This window comes from Alternaria postmessia (assembly GCF_024291825.1).
Source record: "Alternaria postmessia strain BMP 2775 chromosome Unknown scaffold_58, whole genome shotgun sequence".
Lineage (NCBI taxonomy): Eukaryota > Fungi > Ascomycota > Dothideomycetes > Pleosporales > Pleosporaceae > Alternaria > Alternaria postmessia.
This window is the reverse complement of record NW_026260131.1, coordinates 25679-43819: the sequence shown is the minus strand read 5'-3', so window position 1 is coordinate 43819 and position 18141 is coordinate 25679. Positions and strand designations below refer to the sequence as shown.

The window sequence follows — 18141 nt, the reverse complement described above, 5'->3', positions numbered from 1 at the left end:
GCTGCCTTTTCCAGTTATCGTTCCAGATACAAGCAACTGAATACTTCACATCATGGCGGACAAAGAACCCATCGTCACACACGTTTTCACCGCCGACCCATCAGCCCACGTCTTCAATGGCAAGCTGTATGTCTACCCCTCGCACGATCGCGAGACAGACATCCAAGATAACGACAACGGCGACCAATATGACATGAACGATTACCACGTCTTCAGCATGGATGAAGTAGGTGGCCCAGTTACAGACCACGGCGTAGCCCTCAAGCAAGATGACATACCCTGGGTCCAAAAACAACTCTGGGCCCCTGATGCCGCCAGCAAGAACGGGAAATACTACCTCTTCTTCCCAGCCCGCGACAAGGAGGGTATCTTCCGCGTTGGTGTGGCCACCGGCGACAAACCCGAAGGACCATTCAAGCCAGAAGCCGAGCCCATAAAAGGCAGCTTCAGCATCGACCCCGCGTCTTTCGTCGACGAAGACGGCTCTGCGTACCTGTACTTTGGCGGCATCTGGGGCGGCCAATTGCAATGCTGGAAGACTGGAAAATTCATCCGCGAGGACTATGAAACCATGGAAGCGCAATCTGGCAATGCCCTCTGCGCAAAAGTAGCCAAGCTGTCAGACGACATGACTTCCTTCACCACCAACGTCCAGGACGTCGTTATTTTGGATGAATCCGGAAACCCCATTCAAGCCGCCGACCACGACAGACGGTTCTTCGAGGCCGCGTGGATGCACAAGTATAATGGGAAATACTACTTTTCGTATTCTACTGGTGATACGCATTTCTTGTGTTATGCGACGGGTGATAGTCCGTTGGGCCCGTTTACCTACGGAGGCAGGATCCTAGAGCCCGTCATTGGATGGACGACGCATCATAGTATCGCGGAGTTCAAGGGCAAGTGGTATTTGTTCTACCATGATTCGAGTCTGAGTAAGGGGGTCAACCATCTTCGATGTGTGAAGATTAGGGAGATTGTTTACGATGAGGCGGGGAAGATTAAGTTGGCGGAGAGTCAGCCCAAGGTCATGTAGGAGCATGTTGGTTAAGCTGATGTTGGACTATGATAGCGTAGTTACTTCCGACGAAAGCACCTCTTGATCCGCGCCAGATGCCATCTCTTGACACGACATTCCGTGGTATGCAGATTGAGTTCCTCTACTGACCTTACTTCCTCGTAGTATTGCTTTACGCTTCTCCACACCCAAAACACATTCATCTTCCTCTTTCGCTTCTCTATTCTCCTCATCTGAATCGCATTCAACCTTAACCTCATCTCCACAATCTCATGTGTGTCCTTGTACTCATTCTCTATGACATTAGCCCTCTGCCCATCTTCTTCTACAGTCTCGTTCTCTACATTCCTTTTCTTCTCCATTTCCTTCCTGAGCATCTCCTCTCTCCTCTTCTCCTGGGTCCTCCACAATACATCCATCGCCTCACACTCCGCCTCCCAAGCCCCCACGCCCAACAGCTCCATATTTCTCACAACCCACTGCACAAACCTGTGATCCGGTAGGTCGCAAAAAGGCGCAGGGAAGTCACCTTTCATCACTTTGGTATCGTAGAAAATTAGGCTAATTTCTTGTACGAGACCGCCTTTTAGGATCGGTTTCTTTTGGATGGGTCGTGAGGAGAAGGGGGGTGAAGCGGCTCTGGCGTGTTTAGTTTTACCTTCGAGTAACAAATCACCAGACTGAGGATATAAACTGGAACTTTTGTGTATCCACATTTCTTCCTGCGTACTGCTCTGCAGTCGCTCGCCTGGAAGTAGACCTCTGGGATCGGTGGTGTAATGCGCGCCCATATTGACTTCCCTTGAGCTTCGGTAGCGTGGGACGTTTGTGCGGCGGTAGTGCCGCTTACCGCGTTCTGCGCAGATTGACGGCGATAGGGGACTTGTTGTCCATTCGGGGTCGCGAGGGGTAAAGAGGTCGGTGGTGATGGAGGAGTAGATGTTGGAGAGAGCTTTAGCGTGGAGGGGAGAGATGGAGAACTCTGGGGTAACAAGGTAGTGGGTGTTAGGAAGGATGATTACAGGTTGGTTGGCTTTGATGATGATGGTTGACATTGTGGGCGGTGGTGTCGTGGTAATTCGCACGGTTGGTATATTTTATTGATTTGGTCGATGTGCTGATCATAAGATGCAGGCACAACGCTGTTAAATCACAATGTATTGTATCGCAGTGGAAGTGTGTTCCCACGGTTGGTATATTCTGCTTTGCTGATAAGATTTTAGGATGACAGGATGAGAATAAGGTCGAGGTGGCTAAATGTTTTTAGATTACACATAAAGAATGGAGTTTGGGAATGTGACATATGCTCATGCCGTCCCATGGTTGCAATAAGTGGATTGCCCTGCCATGCCCTCAGATCTCAGACCCTCCATTGATGTCAGAGATCAACACGCGAATGCGCCCCTGTTAGGGCACAAGGTCGAGGACGACAGTATGAATGAAGGCTTGTTGGGAAGGAGCACACATCACTTCCACGAGTGGCCTCTCTCATCCAGCTTGGCTGAGTCTACCATGAGGACCTCTATAGTACGCTACACGCTCTACCCATCTACCCCAACAACTCTTCAGAATATTCCCAATCACCTGCTCGAGCGTCACTCTTGTAGTTGTCTGTCTGATGTAACAGTTCGCCGCCAGCCAACCAAGAACTTATGAATGACTCCAAATTGTACCGGCTTTATCAATTTCAATAACCACTATCCCCTTCACATACGACCATAGGACACTGAAAATTAGGCTTCCCGTCCGCTCAGCCATATACAAGCAGTGTACCGGCGGATTAGTAGTTAGGTGGGTGACCACTAGCGAATCCCCGCTGTTGTATGTTTTTGACATTTTTGCACATCCCATCTCATGTTCAGGCCCCACACACAGCAGTTGACCCAACGGCGCGTCCCGCCGTCGACACAAGACATACTCTGACTTGTACAACGCATACCTTGGAGCATTTCTGACTTTATCCATGAGGAACGAGAATGCGAAAGAGGAGACCGGTCTTTAGTCGAATCTGATTCGGTGATTGATGGAAGTGAAAAAAAAAAGATATGGGTAAGTAGGACAACGTTACCATACTCTAAAGCCCTCCCAAATATGCGCCTGAAGATGCTTCCAAATCGCATCCAGCGAAGAAACCGCCCAAACAAAAGAAATGAAGACCTGGTATATAACAGAAAAATCCACTAACAATACCTCACACACTCCTCCCCAATGTCCCATCTTTTCTTCCTCCTCTCAACTGGCTTCCCACCTTCAACTTGAGTCCCCTGAAGCTCCTTCAACCTCTCAAAGTCAATCTTCTCTTTCTGCGCTTTCTCCTCCTTCTCCTTCTCCTCATTCTCCATCTTCATCAGCTCCATAATGTCCTTAAGTCTTGCTTCCTCTTTCTGTTTCAGAAATTCGTCTTGCTCGTTGAGACGGCCCTGCTCATTGTCTTGCTCCATCTCGTGCAACCACACACCCTTGCCGTCTTGGAAAATTTGTTGCAGTTGTGGCAAGGTTCCACATACGCCGTCGACTTCGCCCCAGGGGTACCAGATCTGCTCGGCTTCAGTCCATATACCGCCTCGTCCTCCACGGTTGTCCCAGTAGCGGTCGCCGCCTACGAGGTGGTTGTGGTATCCGTTCGGAGACTGAGGGGCGCGGAAATAATTTCTCAACATTGCACGTTCATGTCCTGCATACCACAAATTATCCCAGTTAACGTTTGCGATTGGCGGACGCTCGCCACTAGAGGGTGAAGAACTGCTCAGAATGATGGCGGGTACGGAACCGGAGTATGTGTTCTGTATTAGAGGAACGCCTTCCCAGGGCAGCTTGCGGCTTGGCAGGCCATCGAGTTCCAGGGTAAACTCTAGATTGTCAATGTATGCTGGTTTCTCGTTGGGAGAAGGGTTGTGTTCGACAAAGTCTGGGCGCCAGAATGGAGGCTTGGTCTCGTTGAGAGCAGTTGGAAGGGAAAGATACTGGCTGTTCGAGTCGAAGCGACTGTACTGCGACAAGTCGGACGAGTCATCGTGCAAAAGAGGAACGAGTTCGTCTTCGACGCAGTACTCCAAAGGTTGGAAGAGCGCATGGGTATAGTCCAATCCGATGGAAAACTCGTGTCGTGTAGTATTCGAGAGCTCGGCGTTCGCTCGCTCCAGTCTTCGCTCAGCTTCCGACTTGCTTGCTCTACCGGTTATGAAGTCTTTGACCTTGGCACTGGTATGCTTCGAAGCAACTTCCTCGGCATCTCTTCTTAGCTGTTGCTCAGCGAACAGGGTCGCGAAGACAGACTGAACCGTCTGCGATTGACTTCTAGCCTCCATGAACTTCTCTAGTGCAGCTTGATACAGTATCTTCAAGTCGCTCGCTGGGCCCATGACCATTTTTGAATGGATAAACTTCGCTGGGGTATCAGATATGCGACGACCGTTCTCCGTTCCGTATGTGTTGTCCGGTAATATCGACTGCGGCACGTACTTGCAGGCCATATCGTCGCTTTCGCACATCTTCTCTGCGCCAAATACGATTGTCTGGTTGAACTTCTGGTAGCCATCCTTGTCAACGCCATACTTCTTCAGCAGCCGCATGTTCGCATCTGCCAACAGCCTCTTGTATTCGGTGACTATCACATCGCTTGGCAGCTGGAACCATGATTGCTGGCCGTCCACGATGAGTATCAAATCTTGGTCCTTCACCAGCTTCTCATTACTCAGGTAGTGAAGTGTGCTGTTCAATATGCCCCTCTCCCATTTGATGTCCGAGTCATATGGGGTATATAGCTGAACTGCAGTCGGCGGAGGGTAGTTGAGAAGCATAGCAGACAGGGTCGTTTTGCAGAAGCCATCTGTGTCGCGCTCGGATGGCATGAGGAGGTGGAAGTTCGCAGTCGTTTTCTTGAGCTTTGGTGGAACGTGGTCGAGCTCACCGTTCTCGATTTGCAGCGTCGTATTCGAGGGGGTCTTGAAGGGCGAGTGCACGATATCGGGCAAAGTTGGAAGGTACGGTCGCCATGGATAGTAGGAGGAAAAGCTCTGGTATTGCGAAGATATGGTCTGAGAAAAGTTAGCCTGAACCTGAAAAGTGACAGTCAGTTGCAGCGGGGCACGTCTCGCATCTGCTCAGCGCGCGCTCTCTCTCTGATATCGGAATGAACCAAACGCACCTCATGATGCCTCATACCAGTCAATCCCAGCAGAATGGTGAGAAGCGTGATCGTCAAGACCATCATCCTCCCTCGACGCGTGCAAGCCCACTGTACCGCCGCATTTCCAAACTCCTTGGTCGACTGTGTAGGAGACATTGGCATGGCCAGCATCGCATCGCCTGCCATGATGAATTGTGTGATAACAGAAGGAGCAATGCCTCAGGCTGTTCCTCCCTCGCTCAAAACGGGCATCGGTGATACGTCGTACCGTTGTATGTCAGGTACGATGCACGATCTGCCTCTCCTCTGTATCCCCCTCCGTGTCCCTGCATCGCAACGCCGGGGTCTCAGTCGTCGTCAGACGTCACGGTCCGATCATGAACGCGCGTAGTCTCCGCCAAGTTGCGGTGCTCTGTTTCGAAACATTGGGTAGCCATGTTGCGCGCGCGAACAGTGCAGAACTCGAAATCGACGAAGCCATAGTAAATGTGGACTTGGTAGTAACATCACATTCCTCAATGGGAAGTAGAGCTGGAGACACAGCCAGCCATTGATGGTTTGATGGGTGTATCCTAGTCTATCGTGACGCGTCGCTAAGCCTAATATGGATTAGAGGCGGAGCCGCTTCGGCTGTCTTTGCGCTACAGATCAGATAGATCATCAAGCGTTTCGTCATTATTGCTAGCGTTCGCATGTGGAGTTTGTGAAGATCCAACTATTTTTGCGACATTTTCCTGAAAAATCGTGGTAGACTAAACGTGCTTCCAAGTTGGTTGCATGTACACTCTCCGAAGGGGGTCGGGCGCGGCTTGCAGCTAGCCTCTACAAAGATCCATTATGGCTGACAAAAGGGGCGATCCGAACTGATGTACAACATTTGTGGAGAATTGTGCGACAACTATATCACACCGGCTTGCGTTACGACGGAAGATCGTTACTTCGTCTTTTCAGAAGCCAGCGATATACCGATGCTTATCTGTGACCTCCGTAACCTCGAACTTCATTCCGACCCTGAGATCCCCGACCGTCTTCGGCACAGCCAGCATACCATAGCATGGCTTGTATGTAATTCCCTCGTCGATCCTCCGGTACTTCATCAGCGCATCCCAGGGTTGCGTCTTGTGCTTCTCTGCCGAATCAGGATGTACGTTTGGTACCTGGCAGCGCGCGCATCGCTGGGTGATGTCCAGGACAATGGGGTTTTCACCAGCCTTGGGCGTGATCTTGACAGTCTTCCAGCGATCTTCGTCCCAGGGAGCGTTGACATCGCCTTTGACGAGAATGTTAGGTCTAAATCGGCGGACATCGATGGTGAGGTCCTCTGCGGCCTTGAGGCGTGTGTTGAGTTCGTCGATACTGCTTTGATTACCGACTAACACGGGCATCAGGTCAGGGAAACAAGTCGATGCGTCTCTGCCTAAGACCTTTGGTGCACCGTTCGATACGAGAGGCCTGGGGTCATCGGAAACCGGGGGCTTGTAGACGAGTCGCACCTCCTTGTCGAAGAATTTGTTGAATGGGCCGGTCATTTCAGTAGAGTACACGCGAGTTCCTGTCGTAGTACTCCATATCTTTGCCGAGTGCTCCTCGGTATTCTGATCGAGCCATTCCTTCGACGGGTGAGCGGGGATGGAGAACTCCAGCTTCTCATCAATGGAATCTGGTGCTGGTGCAGTGACGGTAAGAGTATCAGTCTTCTCGTCGTATGTCGGCCGGATGAGTGTCATCTTGGAGTTTTGACGGATCGTTAGGAACTCATAATTCGGGTAGCTCACCCACATCCACTGTCGATCTGGCTCTGTCAGCATAAAACAGTCCTTTGGAAGCTGATTAGGAAGGCGCACCGAGGTCGAGGCCGGTTGGCAAGAGCTTCGCTGACTTCACAGACAAACCATGGCATGATTTGATCGGGTGTATGAAGAGGCCTGTGATTTCAGTCGCAGGTGGCAGAGGGCCAGCGGTACTCTTTACTTGCTCAACCTTGTTGAAGTAAAGATATGTGAGAATTGGTAAAATGAATATAGGTAGTATAACCGCAATCTGCGTGGTGGCTGCGAGTGCCATATTTGTGGTACCGTTGAATGCCCAAAGACAAGAGGCTTCGCAAGCCTTCAGCTAAGTTGATCAATAACAGCTGTGCTTTGTGAGATCTTGTGGATGCAAACTACGAGCTTTTCTTCCTTTGTCAAACCGTACTCATCTGGTTGTGGCTATAGGGCGTGGTATGACAAGTCTGAGTCAGCGATTCAGTCCAGAGCAACACCAGAGCAAAATTCCTGCCTAATCGAGTGACGCAGCGGAATTTATAGCTAGAAGTGACAGTTCACGAGAATGACGCAAAGGGCGGGGAAAGTGTTCGCTACCAAAATGAGCTAGCGCTGCCGAAATCGCGTCTGCGGCGCTCCGCGGCAGTCGTGCATCGCGTTCTCGCGACCGCGTCAACGATATGCAACCCTTCCAACGTATATCCTCCATCTCACTTTGTACTTTCAGATCGCGTCCGCTTAAATAGCATGTTAAAGCCTTCTCCCATCATCTCAGATAGCGAGAGCTGCTCACGGCCCCGCTTCTTAGTCGCTCGCCCGCTATTCAACGCCTCGATTTCTGCTTCCAACTGGACACAATACGCGTCCAACTCCTCCGTTTCCTTCGCATTCATCTCTAACTCGTTCAAGCGACGGAGTAGCCTGAGATTGGTTTCCATACGAAGCATGCATTTCTTCTCGGCATCATCAGCGCGTTGTTTCTCTTTCTCCAGCTCGAACTGGGCATCGTGCATAGCCCTCCTCCGCAAGCCTTCAGTTGCTTCGTACTCTTTGAGATCCGCCTGCGCGCTCACAAGCTGAGACTCTTTGTCGAAGAGCTCTCCACGCAGCCGGTCAGCCTCTCGTTTGATCTCCACACACTTCTTCTTTGTACAGGAGACGCGCTTCAGAGCTCTGATGCCTAGTGTTGGAGATGCGCTCTCCGGTTGTTCATGATAATCTGGGGGAGTGCCACAATCAATTGCACTATCTGGGACGTCATCCTCCCACTCTTCGCGCATGGTGTGTGGTGTAGACGGCGCAACCAGGGTAGTCGCCATGTATGCCCGATACTCTCCTCCAGTCATCCCGATTTTCTCTTTCGGCTCGTCGAGCTTGTCGTAATTGAACGGAAAACGCCGGTGCAAAGAGCCATTTACAGAGGCAGCAACGTCCCGCTCTTCGGGGGAGTACATATCTTCGTATCGCTTCATCGCCTCTCGTTGGTAAGCGACACCTGTCGGCAGATCTGGATAGCCCTGGTACGGACAATGTTTCTCTATCGTTGATAGAGTAACATATGGCCAAGTCTTCGGATCTTTGTTGTTGTAGGTAGGGAAGACGCGCTTGATGTTTTCGTATAGTCTTGAAGAGGTGAAACTGAACGTTCCATCGTAGTGCGGTAGAACTGCCAGAACTGCCATGCTGTGTTCTGGTCTTGTCAGCCACTTCTGCTGCGCTGATTCGTATGTTTTGTACACCTTAAAGGATACTCAAGGGTAGCAGAGAGTGGGTTGCTGCGACTGCTGCTGCTGAGAAGAGTTAAAGGACGGATTGTTATCAGGTGAGTCTCTCCAGACCTCCTCATGCCGTTACTCATGTCTAGAGTGCTCACCGCGAGACGGTAAACGCTCCCCTCTCACCTTCACCCCACCCCGACTTCACCACAGGCTGCTATTAGTCCTTGAGAATAGCTCCTGTATAGGGCGCAATTAAGAGCAGATGAAGGCATTTGGAGAAGCATACACGAGTGGTTGATGAATCGTGCACTTAACAGAGGTTTTGGTACGAAAGTGAACAAAGGGACTGTCTTCGTTCGTCTAACAGAGTAAGTGTGATAATGTCTGATCTAAGAAGTAGTTTCGCAACAACTGAACGCTAACTATAGTTTGCTTGCATCGAGCTTCTAATATGGCACAACTAGAGACCACTTCCAGCTCCAGGAAATCTGTCAAATAGCGTCGCATCGTATTTTACGAGCTCAGGACATCCAAGTGTCTGGAGTATCGGGTTCAAAGCGTCTGTCAAGTGCTGAACAGCCTTTACAATATTTCCGAGAAGGCCCCTCAGAATGTCTGGAGAAGCTACTTGAGCAGCGGTGAATGCAAGACACATAGCATTGTTTCCCTCGAGCAGTGTCTGCGCGTTGAAAACGTTGCCTGTCAAATCGTCGACATCAACACCCACAAAAGTATTCGGCTGACCCGTGTTGCCACCGACTCTGACCAGTTCAGGGTATTTCGTGATTGCATCAACAGCGTCAAGGTCGAGGCCTAAGATTCCATAGTCGTCACCAATGGCGCGGCGATACCAGTTCTCTGGAATTCTCTCTTGTCCTGAAGCCCACTTGTAGTTGCCCTGTTCTCCGGTAATGCCCTCGAATGATTTGAGTGTGTTGACATCTGTGGATGTGGAAATACATGGTCAGTGTATGTCTCGCATGCATCTCGTAGAGTCATAACTTACCTAGATAACCCTCGGGGTACTCAGCACTGTGGTTGGCAAAGAAACGGTACGTGAAATAGAAGGCTGCAGAGTTGACAGCAAGATGTGTAAGAGGGCCAGCGAAAAAGTGTCCGTTAGTAGCGATCGATTGTTTGGTGCGCTCGACTCGGAACGGGAATATGACTGAGAGATCGATACCGTTCGGACCGAGGGGCATGGCCACAAGCTCCTCGAACTGGGACAGATTGACTGACGCTGGGTCTCCGGTAACGTACTCGTCGGATCGCGTGGGTGATGCATCGCATTCGAAGCGGTTGTGCGATCCAGTCAGACCTTGCGGCTTCCCAAGAAGACCAATTGAGGAGGTAACTCCTCCTAACAACCCACTCTTCGGCGCGCCTCCAATCGAGACCGACGCGACATCTCCATCCATAACAGCAGCATAAACTGACAAGAATCCGGATAGATCGAGACCCATGCCGAAGACTGGTATGGTGTCAGATAAGGGCACGTAACATATCGGATCATGTCATACCTTCGTTAGACGCCGTAGTCAATTCCACGATTGAACTCACGCCGGAGCGGGAGATGTAGCCATGGTTCGCCATGGCGTTTAAACCAGGACAAGGTCCACGGAGGTCATTTGGGCCTGGTGCAATCTGCGAACGGTCTGGTCAGCATTTGGAAGACGATCTCTCTCGTAAAAGATGGCGTACATATTGGTGGTCACCAGAGGTGCTGATGCGCTGAGCATCAGCATTGAATCCACGTTTTACATTGCTGGCATCAGGCCTCTCCTCGGCAGCTCGTTTTATCTTTGCCGCCAAAACAGCGATGTCCGCGAGCGTGTCATCGCTAATGTCATTGCTGAGCAAGTTGGCCGGGAAGGCAAAGGTCGCCAAAGAGAAAAGCGTTGCGCTGCAAAGCAATGATGCCTTCATGATTGCGAAAATCCAATACCGATAAAGGAGTGACAGTAAGGGAGATTTGACGTTGGGATCGCCAAGCCTAAGCACTGAGTTTCGTGTGGGATTATATGTATTTCCCTGATGGCAAACGAACTTGGCTTCGCGCGCGTAGACGTACAACTCTGGTTGACTAGCGTCGTGGCTACTGCAGGTGGAGCGAGGTTAAGGGTCTTGTTTGCTCAGGAGGTTAAGGCTAACATGGAAATCTCCATGATCGACGCATCATCAGCCCTCTTATGATTGGAGAGTCGAACGCGGTTTCACTGTGCGCCTTGAATACTACGGATAAAAGCAGTGCACTAATGGATGAAGGTTATCAATGATGTCGAGCCAGGTCTAAGCCATTCCCGACACTAGCGACTCGTGCCGCAGATCGACGCACATGGCCGAATCCCTGAATCACATCTAAATAAATTGCCACTTCCTCGCCCTCTCTGCCTATGATAGAATGACTCGCATCGGATATATTCGCAGGTATACCAGACCTAGGAGGATCAGCAGGTCACTTCTGCTTTGAGTAATGGCATCTCTACGAGTCAATGGCCACATGACGAACTGATATGGCTTCCACATTCCGCCCGGGCAGCTCTCCAAGTTGCGATTCACACACTAATGGCGTCATCTTCCTTCGCATTGCGTACTGAACGATTGCCCGTACAAGAATGTTACATTGCTTTCCTACCTAGGTACTGACGGTTTGCTCTTCACATCAGACGCGCTCTACTCGTCTCACAGAGGCCATTGCGGCACTCTCTGCTCTTTCGCTTCTGATATAGACACTGGAGTTGCGGCTGAGACCCGGCCAGTATCCTCATCAACAATTAGATCGTCCAGCTCTAAGTAACCTTTGCCGTGGCTTTTCATCAGTGATTCGTCCCCGCACAAGGTCACTGATAGGTCGGTCGGCCTCTTGCTTGACTGCTTCCACCCCCCTGAGCTCAATACCTGGCTCGAATTTGTTCTTGATTTGCTTCGGCCGGACGTGTTGTAGCCCTCGATGGCTGTGTTGACCACTCCCTTGAGAACGACGCGGAGTACGGGTATCGACGTGGCTACGATCGCCATAGCTGCTTCTGCTGACGCCCAGATGATGGAAGTGTACGAGTCGTCTGTTTCTGTCAATAATGATCATGACGAGACCTTGGGCAGCCTTACAAGATGTATCCAGCACGGCCAATTTCTCGATATAGTGGGCTCTAACAATAGCAATAGCTCCCGCACTTCATTCATGTCAGTACAACTCTAAAGCCAAGCAAAATGGAGACCTACAAGACACCTAAGCTCATGGCCATACCAACTCCTATCTTTTCTGCGGTACGCATCTGGACGTTCCACAGAATTTTCCAGGGTAGCAAGGCAAGAGACACATCCATCATTGCAGACCATACTAAGGATCAAGTCAGTTCCATACTCCTAGAGCATGTGCAACGAACGTCGTACTCACTGGCTTGGAAGTTTCCGTATCTTACAGAGGGCCTCTTGTCGACACATGTGCCAGGGAGGATATCGAGAAAGGTCTTAGCAATGGGCTTGCATTGTGTCCAGGGGACAGTAGCGGCCGGGATCGCGAACACCGCCAGGGTTGTGATAGCAAAGCATACGTAATATCTAGTCCAACCGCTGGTCAATCGAAGCAAGGTGACTCCAAAGGAAATTTTGCTCAGCGTAATTGCGATAATGGATATCGTGAGCTCGGAAGCACCATAGTATATCATGGTATTGAAATTTGACAGGTTGACTACGCGAAGAGTTAGAAACTGTGCACTCCATAAGGCCTCTATGGCAATGTCCTACCGTCGAGCGCATGCCTTCCGTAACCTAGATTGATGGCGAGTTGATTCAGAATAACCTGAACAAGGAGCAAGGTCTGCAATCCGTGAGTCTCACGTGTGTATGTCGGTTAATCTTTACTTACCCAGCTGAGCCCAAGCAAAAGGTCATCAATCCATAATCTTCTTTGGCTTTTCTGGATAATAAGCCTCACAATCAGAAAGGCCCCAGAAACCCCTACAAGGCACCATGTCGCAATGCTCATCAATGGCCCATTATCTTCAGCTGGGTTGCTCTTCAAGTTCTCGAGCTGAGTCGACATTTTGGATGTTTGAAGACGGGGATGGATTGAAAAAGATTGAAAGATCCCAGTCTCCCGGACGAGTTCAACTTGTCAGTGAAGGCGAAAAAATGTCCCAGCTCACAAGGACTAGTCTTGAACGTGAGATAAGGATAAGTTGTATATGTAACGGCAAGGCGGGTAATGCCATGTTTGGTCTAAGTTAGAGGGCTGGCTAGTGCCTGATGTCCTCACAAACACTGATCGTCCGGGCAGCAACTGCCCGAGACAGTGGTAAGATTTGGCCTCGTCTCGAATGCCTAATTCGTGATCATGTTCCTAAATATGCATCTACGTTACTTCGCCGCTGCATGGTGAATCACATATGGGTATGTCTGCTGTCAACCCAAACTTTCGGTATTTTTGAGGCGGACCGCACACACCTTATGACACTTCCCAGATGAAGTTCCTGCACAATGTTATAGGAATGTTCGTTACGATGTCTATCAATCTACTCTATTTTCAGGAGCAAACCTGTTCTAGTGGAGGGTCTGAAGCAGGAAGCCATGCCGATTTTCGTTATCGTCTCAGTGTAGACGTTTCATTAAGAAGATTATAGACCGAAAAATATATGGGTACCGTGTCACCGGCAAACGTGGTAGTTCCCCTCTACTAGTTGTTCACGGAAAGCGTAATAATTTATTTCCTACCTAGGTAGAATGTAGAATCAGACGCGAAAGACGTTTAAGGGTCTTTGCTTGTTGGAGTGAACAACGGGCTGTGGGGAGATCATCCTTACTTATGCATTCCAAGGTTTAGATCGCGCGCTAACAACGGGTTTGTGAAACCCGGAGGGCTTAACCTTGGCAGAACAGATACAGCGAATCGCACCATGCTTCCTGCTTCTAGCGTAGAGTCACGGAACTTTGTAGCCGCAAGCTACGGTAATTTAGCTTCTGTCCATCATCGTCTGAAGATCACCCGCTCGCCATTCTTACTGTGTTGAGACTGGTGCCATGGAAGGATCCGGGCAGCCAAGGTCGGCATTTCCACGATAGCGCATAGCTATCGAAAACGAAACTAGATGCCAAAGACGAACATGACTCAGTTTTTACCAGAAAGCTTCTTGGCTGGAGTTGGTCCCTAGTATTGGTCGCTGTGGGAGAACGAACAGACGCTTTCTAGGGATGGGAATAGGAGGTGATCTTTTGGGTTATACTACCTACGTTGTGGGGTGTCTGAAATCCAAAAAGCATCAAGTCTCGAATAAGTGATGTACTTTTACCAGATGTGTCGTAAAGGTATAAGAGAGGTCGTAAACAGGACTTGAACCCGGAGGTGGATGTGCAGGGACGCCAAAAACCGAGAGTAGCAGATAGAATGTAAGTATGAATGCATGAATAGCAATCCCTGTGAATGGGGTGGAATGACGAGAACCACTCCAAACATGACGTCTGTGAGCTAACCTTTTTTGGTACCGCCATGTCTTCCAAGGTTTGGTGGCCCTGTGGCTTTGATATGGCCGTTTTATCTCCGGGGTTTCCTTTTGCAATTGGGATAGTATATGCCAGTGCCACAGACGCATATAAATCCCGCATGTTGCCACCACGGCTCTCAGGCCTCCGCTTTCAACTTCTTCCGCTGTGCCTCCGATACATCATCAACCGCCGCTCTCTTCTGTGTATCTGTACCCTGTTCCTTCTTCTTCGCTTTTTCGAAAAGTTTGAAGATTTGCTTCTCCAGCCCTACTATTCTCTGGTTTGCCGTCGAGATATCCTTCCTCCTTTGCTCGACTTCAGCTTCGAGCTTCTCGACTGTTGCCTTACCCTTTTCTAGATCGTTGTCGCGGCTGGCGAGATCTCCCCGGAGTTTGCAAGCATCTTCTTCTGCAGTCTTAGCCCTTTTCTGCATTTTGTTGTACTCGTTCAAGAAATTCGTTCTCCACGCCTGTAATTCTTTCCTCTCACGGACCAGATCCTCATAAGCCTTCTTGCCCCTGTCGATCACTGCAGTCCTCTTCTTTTCCTCACTGTCGGCCCTCTCGTTCGCTTGCAGAACCGTCTGCCTCATCTTCTCGAGTTCTCCTTCCAGCTCGATCACCCTTTGCGCAGACACATGATCTGCGCCTGTGTCGTCGAAAATCTTCATTATCATCATCTCTTGGATAGCTGCTTCAGGTGAGGTAGTTCCGGTAACGTCATCATCCCCCTGGTCGTTATAGATTGCATCCTCGGTTTTCATCTCTTCAGCCGTGGTTGGTACTTCTTGTTTCATAAGGTCCTTCCATTGCTCGAGATCATTAGGTGGTATATGTGGATGCTCTCGTAGCTGGCCGTGACTATTGTAATTGAATGGATAGTACAGGAAGAGGTTCGTCAAATACTGGCTCGTTCGACTGGGTCTGCTGGGTGAACCTTGAAGACGCTTGAAACTCTTAATGAGGGTCTGATCATATGCCAAATACTTCGGAGGAACTGTGGGTCGACATTCCGTTGTAACGGCATCGCGTATCAATGGCCATGTGCGAGGATTATCTTTTTCGTACTCTGGAATGGCTGTTGTAATGTCATATCGCAAGGAGTAACCCTCCCAGGGGAAGCCTCCGTCCCAGTTTACACGAGGCACGATGTTTTTGTTACTCATCTTGTAGGGGGTGGGGTAGAGGATTGCAGGAATTGTTGTTGGGCTTCGCACGAGCTGTAGTTGAGGCAAGTGTGTGGTATGGGCTGGTCATCAGTATCTTTATACTAAGGTCCGGTCACGTAAAGCTAACGCAGTGATCTTGGTGTCGCCGACGTCCTTCACCTCGACGGCCAAAGTGAGACGCAGTGAGATATCACACCTGCGCAAGACGGATGTCTCGATAACTATCGGAGCACATATCTACACATGAACCACCCCAGCGACCTCACCAACTGAACTACCTATAGTCCTCGAAATCGCCACCCTCTAACCCATACCCGTGATCCATGAGTGCCACACCCTCGGCCCGATTAGTATCCTGCGTCCTCTCACCTGCGGCGCTTCCCTCACCGATCAACGCCTCTCGCCTCTCGCCTCAAAAATGGCACGGCACAGACGCCGCAGGCCGCAGCGAGGAAATGGCCCCAATAACTGCCCATATACCCACGCCATGCAGGTCCGATGACCAACAAGTCTCCACAACGTGTCTGCCGGACAGGCATGTCATATCGGTGGAATGGATGCATCAGGGTCCCGCAGGCGCTTCCCGCCGCGAGCGCACTCCGTGCCGCGGATGCATATGCAGGTACGTTATGCTTGCATATGCGACGTCGACGACGTCTGTGGAACGTACATGTTAGTAGTGAAGAGCGACAGAGATGGCGAAAAGGTGGCAGACGAGGTCTATCAGATTTGTTGTATCATTACTAAATACCGAGTTGATTCTTCACATAACTGTGAGAAGATCTCCCCAAAACGCCCCCCAAATCTACCTGTAATGCAAACCCGTCGTAAAAGATGAGGGGTATCGAAAAAACAAGCCGGTGATCTGTTGCCTTAGGGCTTCATACACGAGTTCAACATCCATACGAACAGTCTTGCTCTTGCGTTGGAACGCTGATACGTGAGACGACAGCGTGTAGCGGGGAGGAAGAAGTCAGTCGTGATGGTGTCATTAGGTTTCGTCGTTGTCAAAATGTCGTGAACGCAGGAAAATTGATAACAGCGCCCAAAGTTTCCGACATTTGAATGATACAGTAGTCAAATGTTAGGAAACTTAGACGCGTCGTGACCATGAATGCAAGATAGTGAAGGGTTATGATGCCAGATGTGTTGCCTTTGCAGACTGCGACAAGCCCTCTGAAGAGCGGTGTGCGGGTACGTTGGTCGCGGTGCTGGCTATCGTGTCGACAAGACTGATCTAAGCCTTCTGCAGAGGCTTCTTGACCGCACCCTTGCTGGAGGTGCGAGAAGGGGTCTTGGGAGATTTCGCCGGAGACTTTGGTGTGCGAGTCTTAGCCAGGGCCTTCTTGGGAGAAGCAGCCTTGCCAGGGAGCTTGGGGAGAAACTCAATCGAAGGAACCTGATCGGTCTCCTTATCCTCAAGCATCTGGAGGATGATGTCGACAATCTTCTGAACCTGGTCATGGCTCTTGTCAGCACCAACATACTGGTCCAGCTCACGAAGAACGTCGATGGGCGCCTCGAAGTGCTTGCCTTCCTTGGGCTGGACGCTCTTCGCCGCAGCCAAGGGTCCCCTGGATGCAGCGACTTGACGGGAGTATGAGTTGAGGCGGGCTTCCTCGGATTTCTTGAACGCGATGTCGTATGTGGTGCCCGGAAACTCCTTCTCGATCATATCGAACTGGCGGAGGATGAGCTGAACCTTGCGGATCTGCCACTTCTTCTTGTTGTAAGTCGCACGCTGATAGTGCTTGCGACAGAAGAGGGGCCAGTCGGTGACGTCGCGAGTGCATGCTTTGTTGCGGCCGAAGTGATCGGAGATGACCTTGCGCGACCTAGATATCAGTCAGTGTATATCTCATACAGTTCGTAAAGATAAATTACTAACAGGTCCATGGTGTACTGGCCGGTCATGCAGCGCGTGTGCTCGTCATTCATACAGATGAACTCGCGCTGATCGTCGGGTACATCCTCGCCGTCATCCAGGTTTTCGTCACCAGAAGCTTCAGGCTCTTCCCTCTATCAAACGAATATCGGTCAACTTACTGCTCCAATAGTGACATGGTGACTTGTCATGGTGTGAAGAAATGAGAAGAAACAGAGTCATTAGTACTTACAGGTGCGGTCATGACGGTGTCGGGGGTGTCCACGATGGGCGACGAAGTCTCTTCTTCTGTTGACTGTGCAGGTGGTGTAGAAGGCGGCGCAGGTACAAGCTTGGAAGTGCCATCAGGAGCATCGATAGGACCAGTGACGAAATCTAACGCCATCGTATTGCGGATCTTGTCGGCTTGAGTGATCTCAGTCGTAAGGGAAGCGCCTGAGACATCATCGATATTGGTCTTGGGGTCGGTGGACATGTTGAGCGAGTCCGGGGGTAAATGTGTTATCAAGTAGAGAAGAACACCAGTTGGAATGGAGTTGACTGCACTGAATCTCACAATAGTACGGTTATGGAGAAGAAAGTCTCGAGAGAGGTGAGCGAAAGATCTTATACGCAGTGCGGCGGCGGTCCAAGTGTGATAGGCCGACGAAAAGTGAAGGTGACTCTGGAATGACACATTCTCCGCTGTTTGATCGCTACCACCTGATGGATCTTCCCGTCACCTTGGATCACGAATGGGCCATCGTCCTTGATTCACATTACCGTCGCACAATGCGACGCACTGCGGCCCGAGAGCACTAGAGCTTCACCGAACGGCCATCTGCCTGGCAGCTTGAGCCAATGGCGAACCCGTGGGCTCACGATAGTCGACCAGATGCCCTGCCAAGAGACTCGTTTGCTCATACTTGACCAATGCCACCCTCGAGTCGCGTGTTACATTCCCTGCGTGAAGGCCCACGTAGGCCAACACTTGTAT

General features: G+C 50.4%; 9 protein-coding genes across 9 annotated transcripts; 1 reads left to right on the top strand and 8 right to left on the bottom strand.

Moving 5' to 3' along the window:
- Positions 1 to 52: 52 nt before the first annotated feature.
- On the top strand, positions 53 to 1036 carry J4E82_007894 (uncharacterized protein; the record flags this gene model as incomplete). Its single annotated transcript, XM_051734135.1, has 1 exon — positions 53 to 1036. The coding sequence occupies one exon, from the start codon at positions 53 to 55 to the stop codon at positions 1034 to 1036; it is 984 nt and encodes a 327-aa protein (XP_051586075.1).
- Positions 1037 to 1077: 41 nt separating this feature from the next.
- Positions 1078 to 2073, bottom strand: J4E82_007893 (uncharacterized protein; the record flags this gene model as incomplete). The annotated part of the gene is made up of 1 exon (XM_051734134.1): positions 1078 to 2073. The coding sequence occupies one exon, from the start codon at positions 2071 to 2073 to the stop codon at positions 1078 to 1080; it is 996 nt and encodes a 331-aa protein (XP_051586074.1).
- A 1125-nt stretch (positions 2074 to 3198) lies between these two features.
- On the bottom strand, positions 3199 to 5333 carry J4E82_007892 (uncharacterized protein; the record flags this gene model as incomplete). Its single annotated transcript, XM_051734133.1, has 2 exons — positions 3199 to 5055; positions 5166 to 5333. 2 exons carry the CDS (start codon positions 5331 to 5333, stop codon positions 3199 to 3201), a joined length of 2025 nt encoding a protein of 674 aa, XP_051586073.1.
- Positions 5334 to 6094: 761 nt separating this feature from the next.
- Positions 6095 to 7211, bottom strand: J4E82_007891 (uncharacterized protein; the record flags this gene model as incomplete). Its single annotated transcript, XM_051734132.1, has 2 exons — positions 6095 to 6939; positions 6992 to 7211. 2 exons carry the CDS (start codon positions 7209 to 7211, stop codon positions 6095 to 6097), a joined length of 1065 nt encoding a protein of 354 aa, XP_051586072.1.
- A 412-nt stretch (positions 7212 to 7623) lies between these two features.
- J4E82_007890 (uncharacterized protein) lies at positions 7624 to 8595 on the bottom strand (the record flags this gene model as incomplete). The annotated part of the gene is made up of 1 exon (XM_051734131.1): positions 7624 to 8595. One exon carries the CDS (start codon positions 8593 to 8595, stop codon positions 7624 to 7626), a length of 972 nt encoding a protein of 323 aa, XP_051586071.1.
- A 496-nt stretch (positions 8596 to 9091) lies between these two features.
- On the bottom strand, positions 9092 to 10557 carry J4E82_007889 (uncharacterized protein; the record flags this gene model as incomplete). Its single annotated transcript, XM_051734130.1, has 4 exons — positions 9092 to 9573; positions 9638 to 10102; positions 10152 to 10275; positions 10333 to 10557. The coding sequence occupies 4 exons, from the start codon at positions 10555 to 10557 to the stop codon at positions 9092 to 9094; spliced, it is 1296 nt and encodes a 431-aa protein (XP_051586070.1).
- A 756-nt stretch (positions 10558 to 11313) lies between these two features.
- J4E82_007888 (uncharacterized protein) lies at positions 11314 to 12676 on the bottom strand (the record flags this gene model as incomplete). Its single annotated transcript, XM_051734129.1, has 6 exons — positions 11314 to 11693; positions 11740 to 11804; positions 11854 to 11971; positions 12029 to 12322; positions 12379 to 12451; positions 12500 to 12676. The coding sequence occupies 6 exons, from the start codon at positions 12674 to 12676 to the stop codon at positions 11314 to 11316; spliced, it is 1107 nt and encodes a 368-aa protein (XP_051586069.1).
- Positions 12677 to 14248: 1572 nt separating this feature from the next.
- On the bottom strand, positions 14249 to 15277 carry J4E82_007887 (uncharacterized protein; the record flags this gene model as incomplete). Its single annotated transcript, XM_051734128.1, has 1 exon — positions 14249 to 15277. The coding sequence occupies one exon, from the start codon at positions 15275 to 15277 to the stop codon at positions 14249 to 14251; it is 1029 nt and encodes a 342-aa protein (XP_051586068.1).
- Positions 15278 to 16517: 1240 nt separating this feature from the next.
- Positions 16518 to 17640, bottom strand: J4E82_007886 (uncharacterized protein; the record flags this gene model as incomplete). The annotated part of the gene is made up of 3 exons (XM_051734127.1): positions 16518 to 17115; positions 17169 to 17299; positions 17398 to 17640. The coding sequence occupies 3 exons, from the start codon at positions 17638 to 17640 to the stop codon at positions 16518 to 16520; spliced, it is 972 nt and encodes a 323-aa protein (XP_051586067.1).
- Positions 17641 to 18141: the final 501 nt, after the last annotated feature.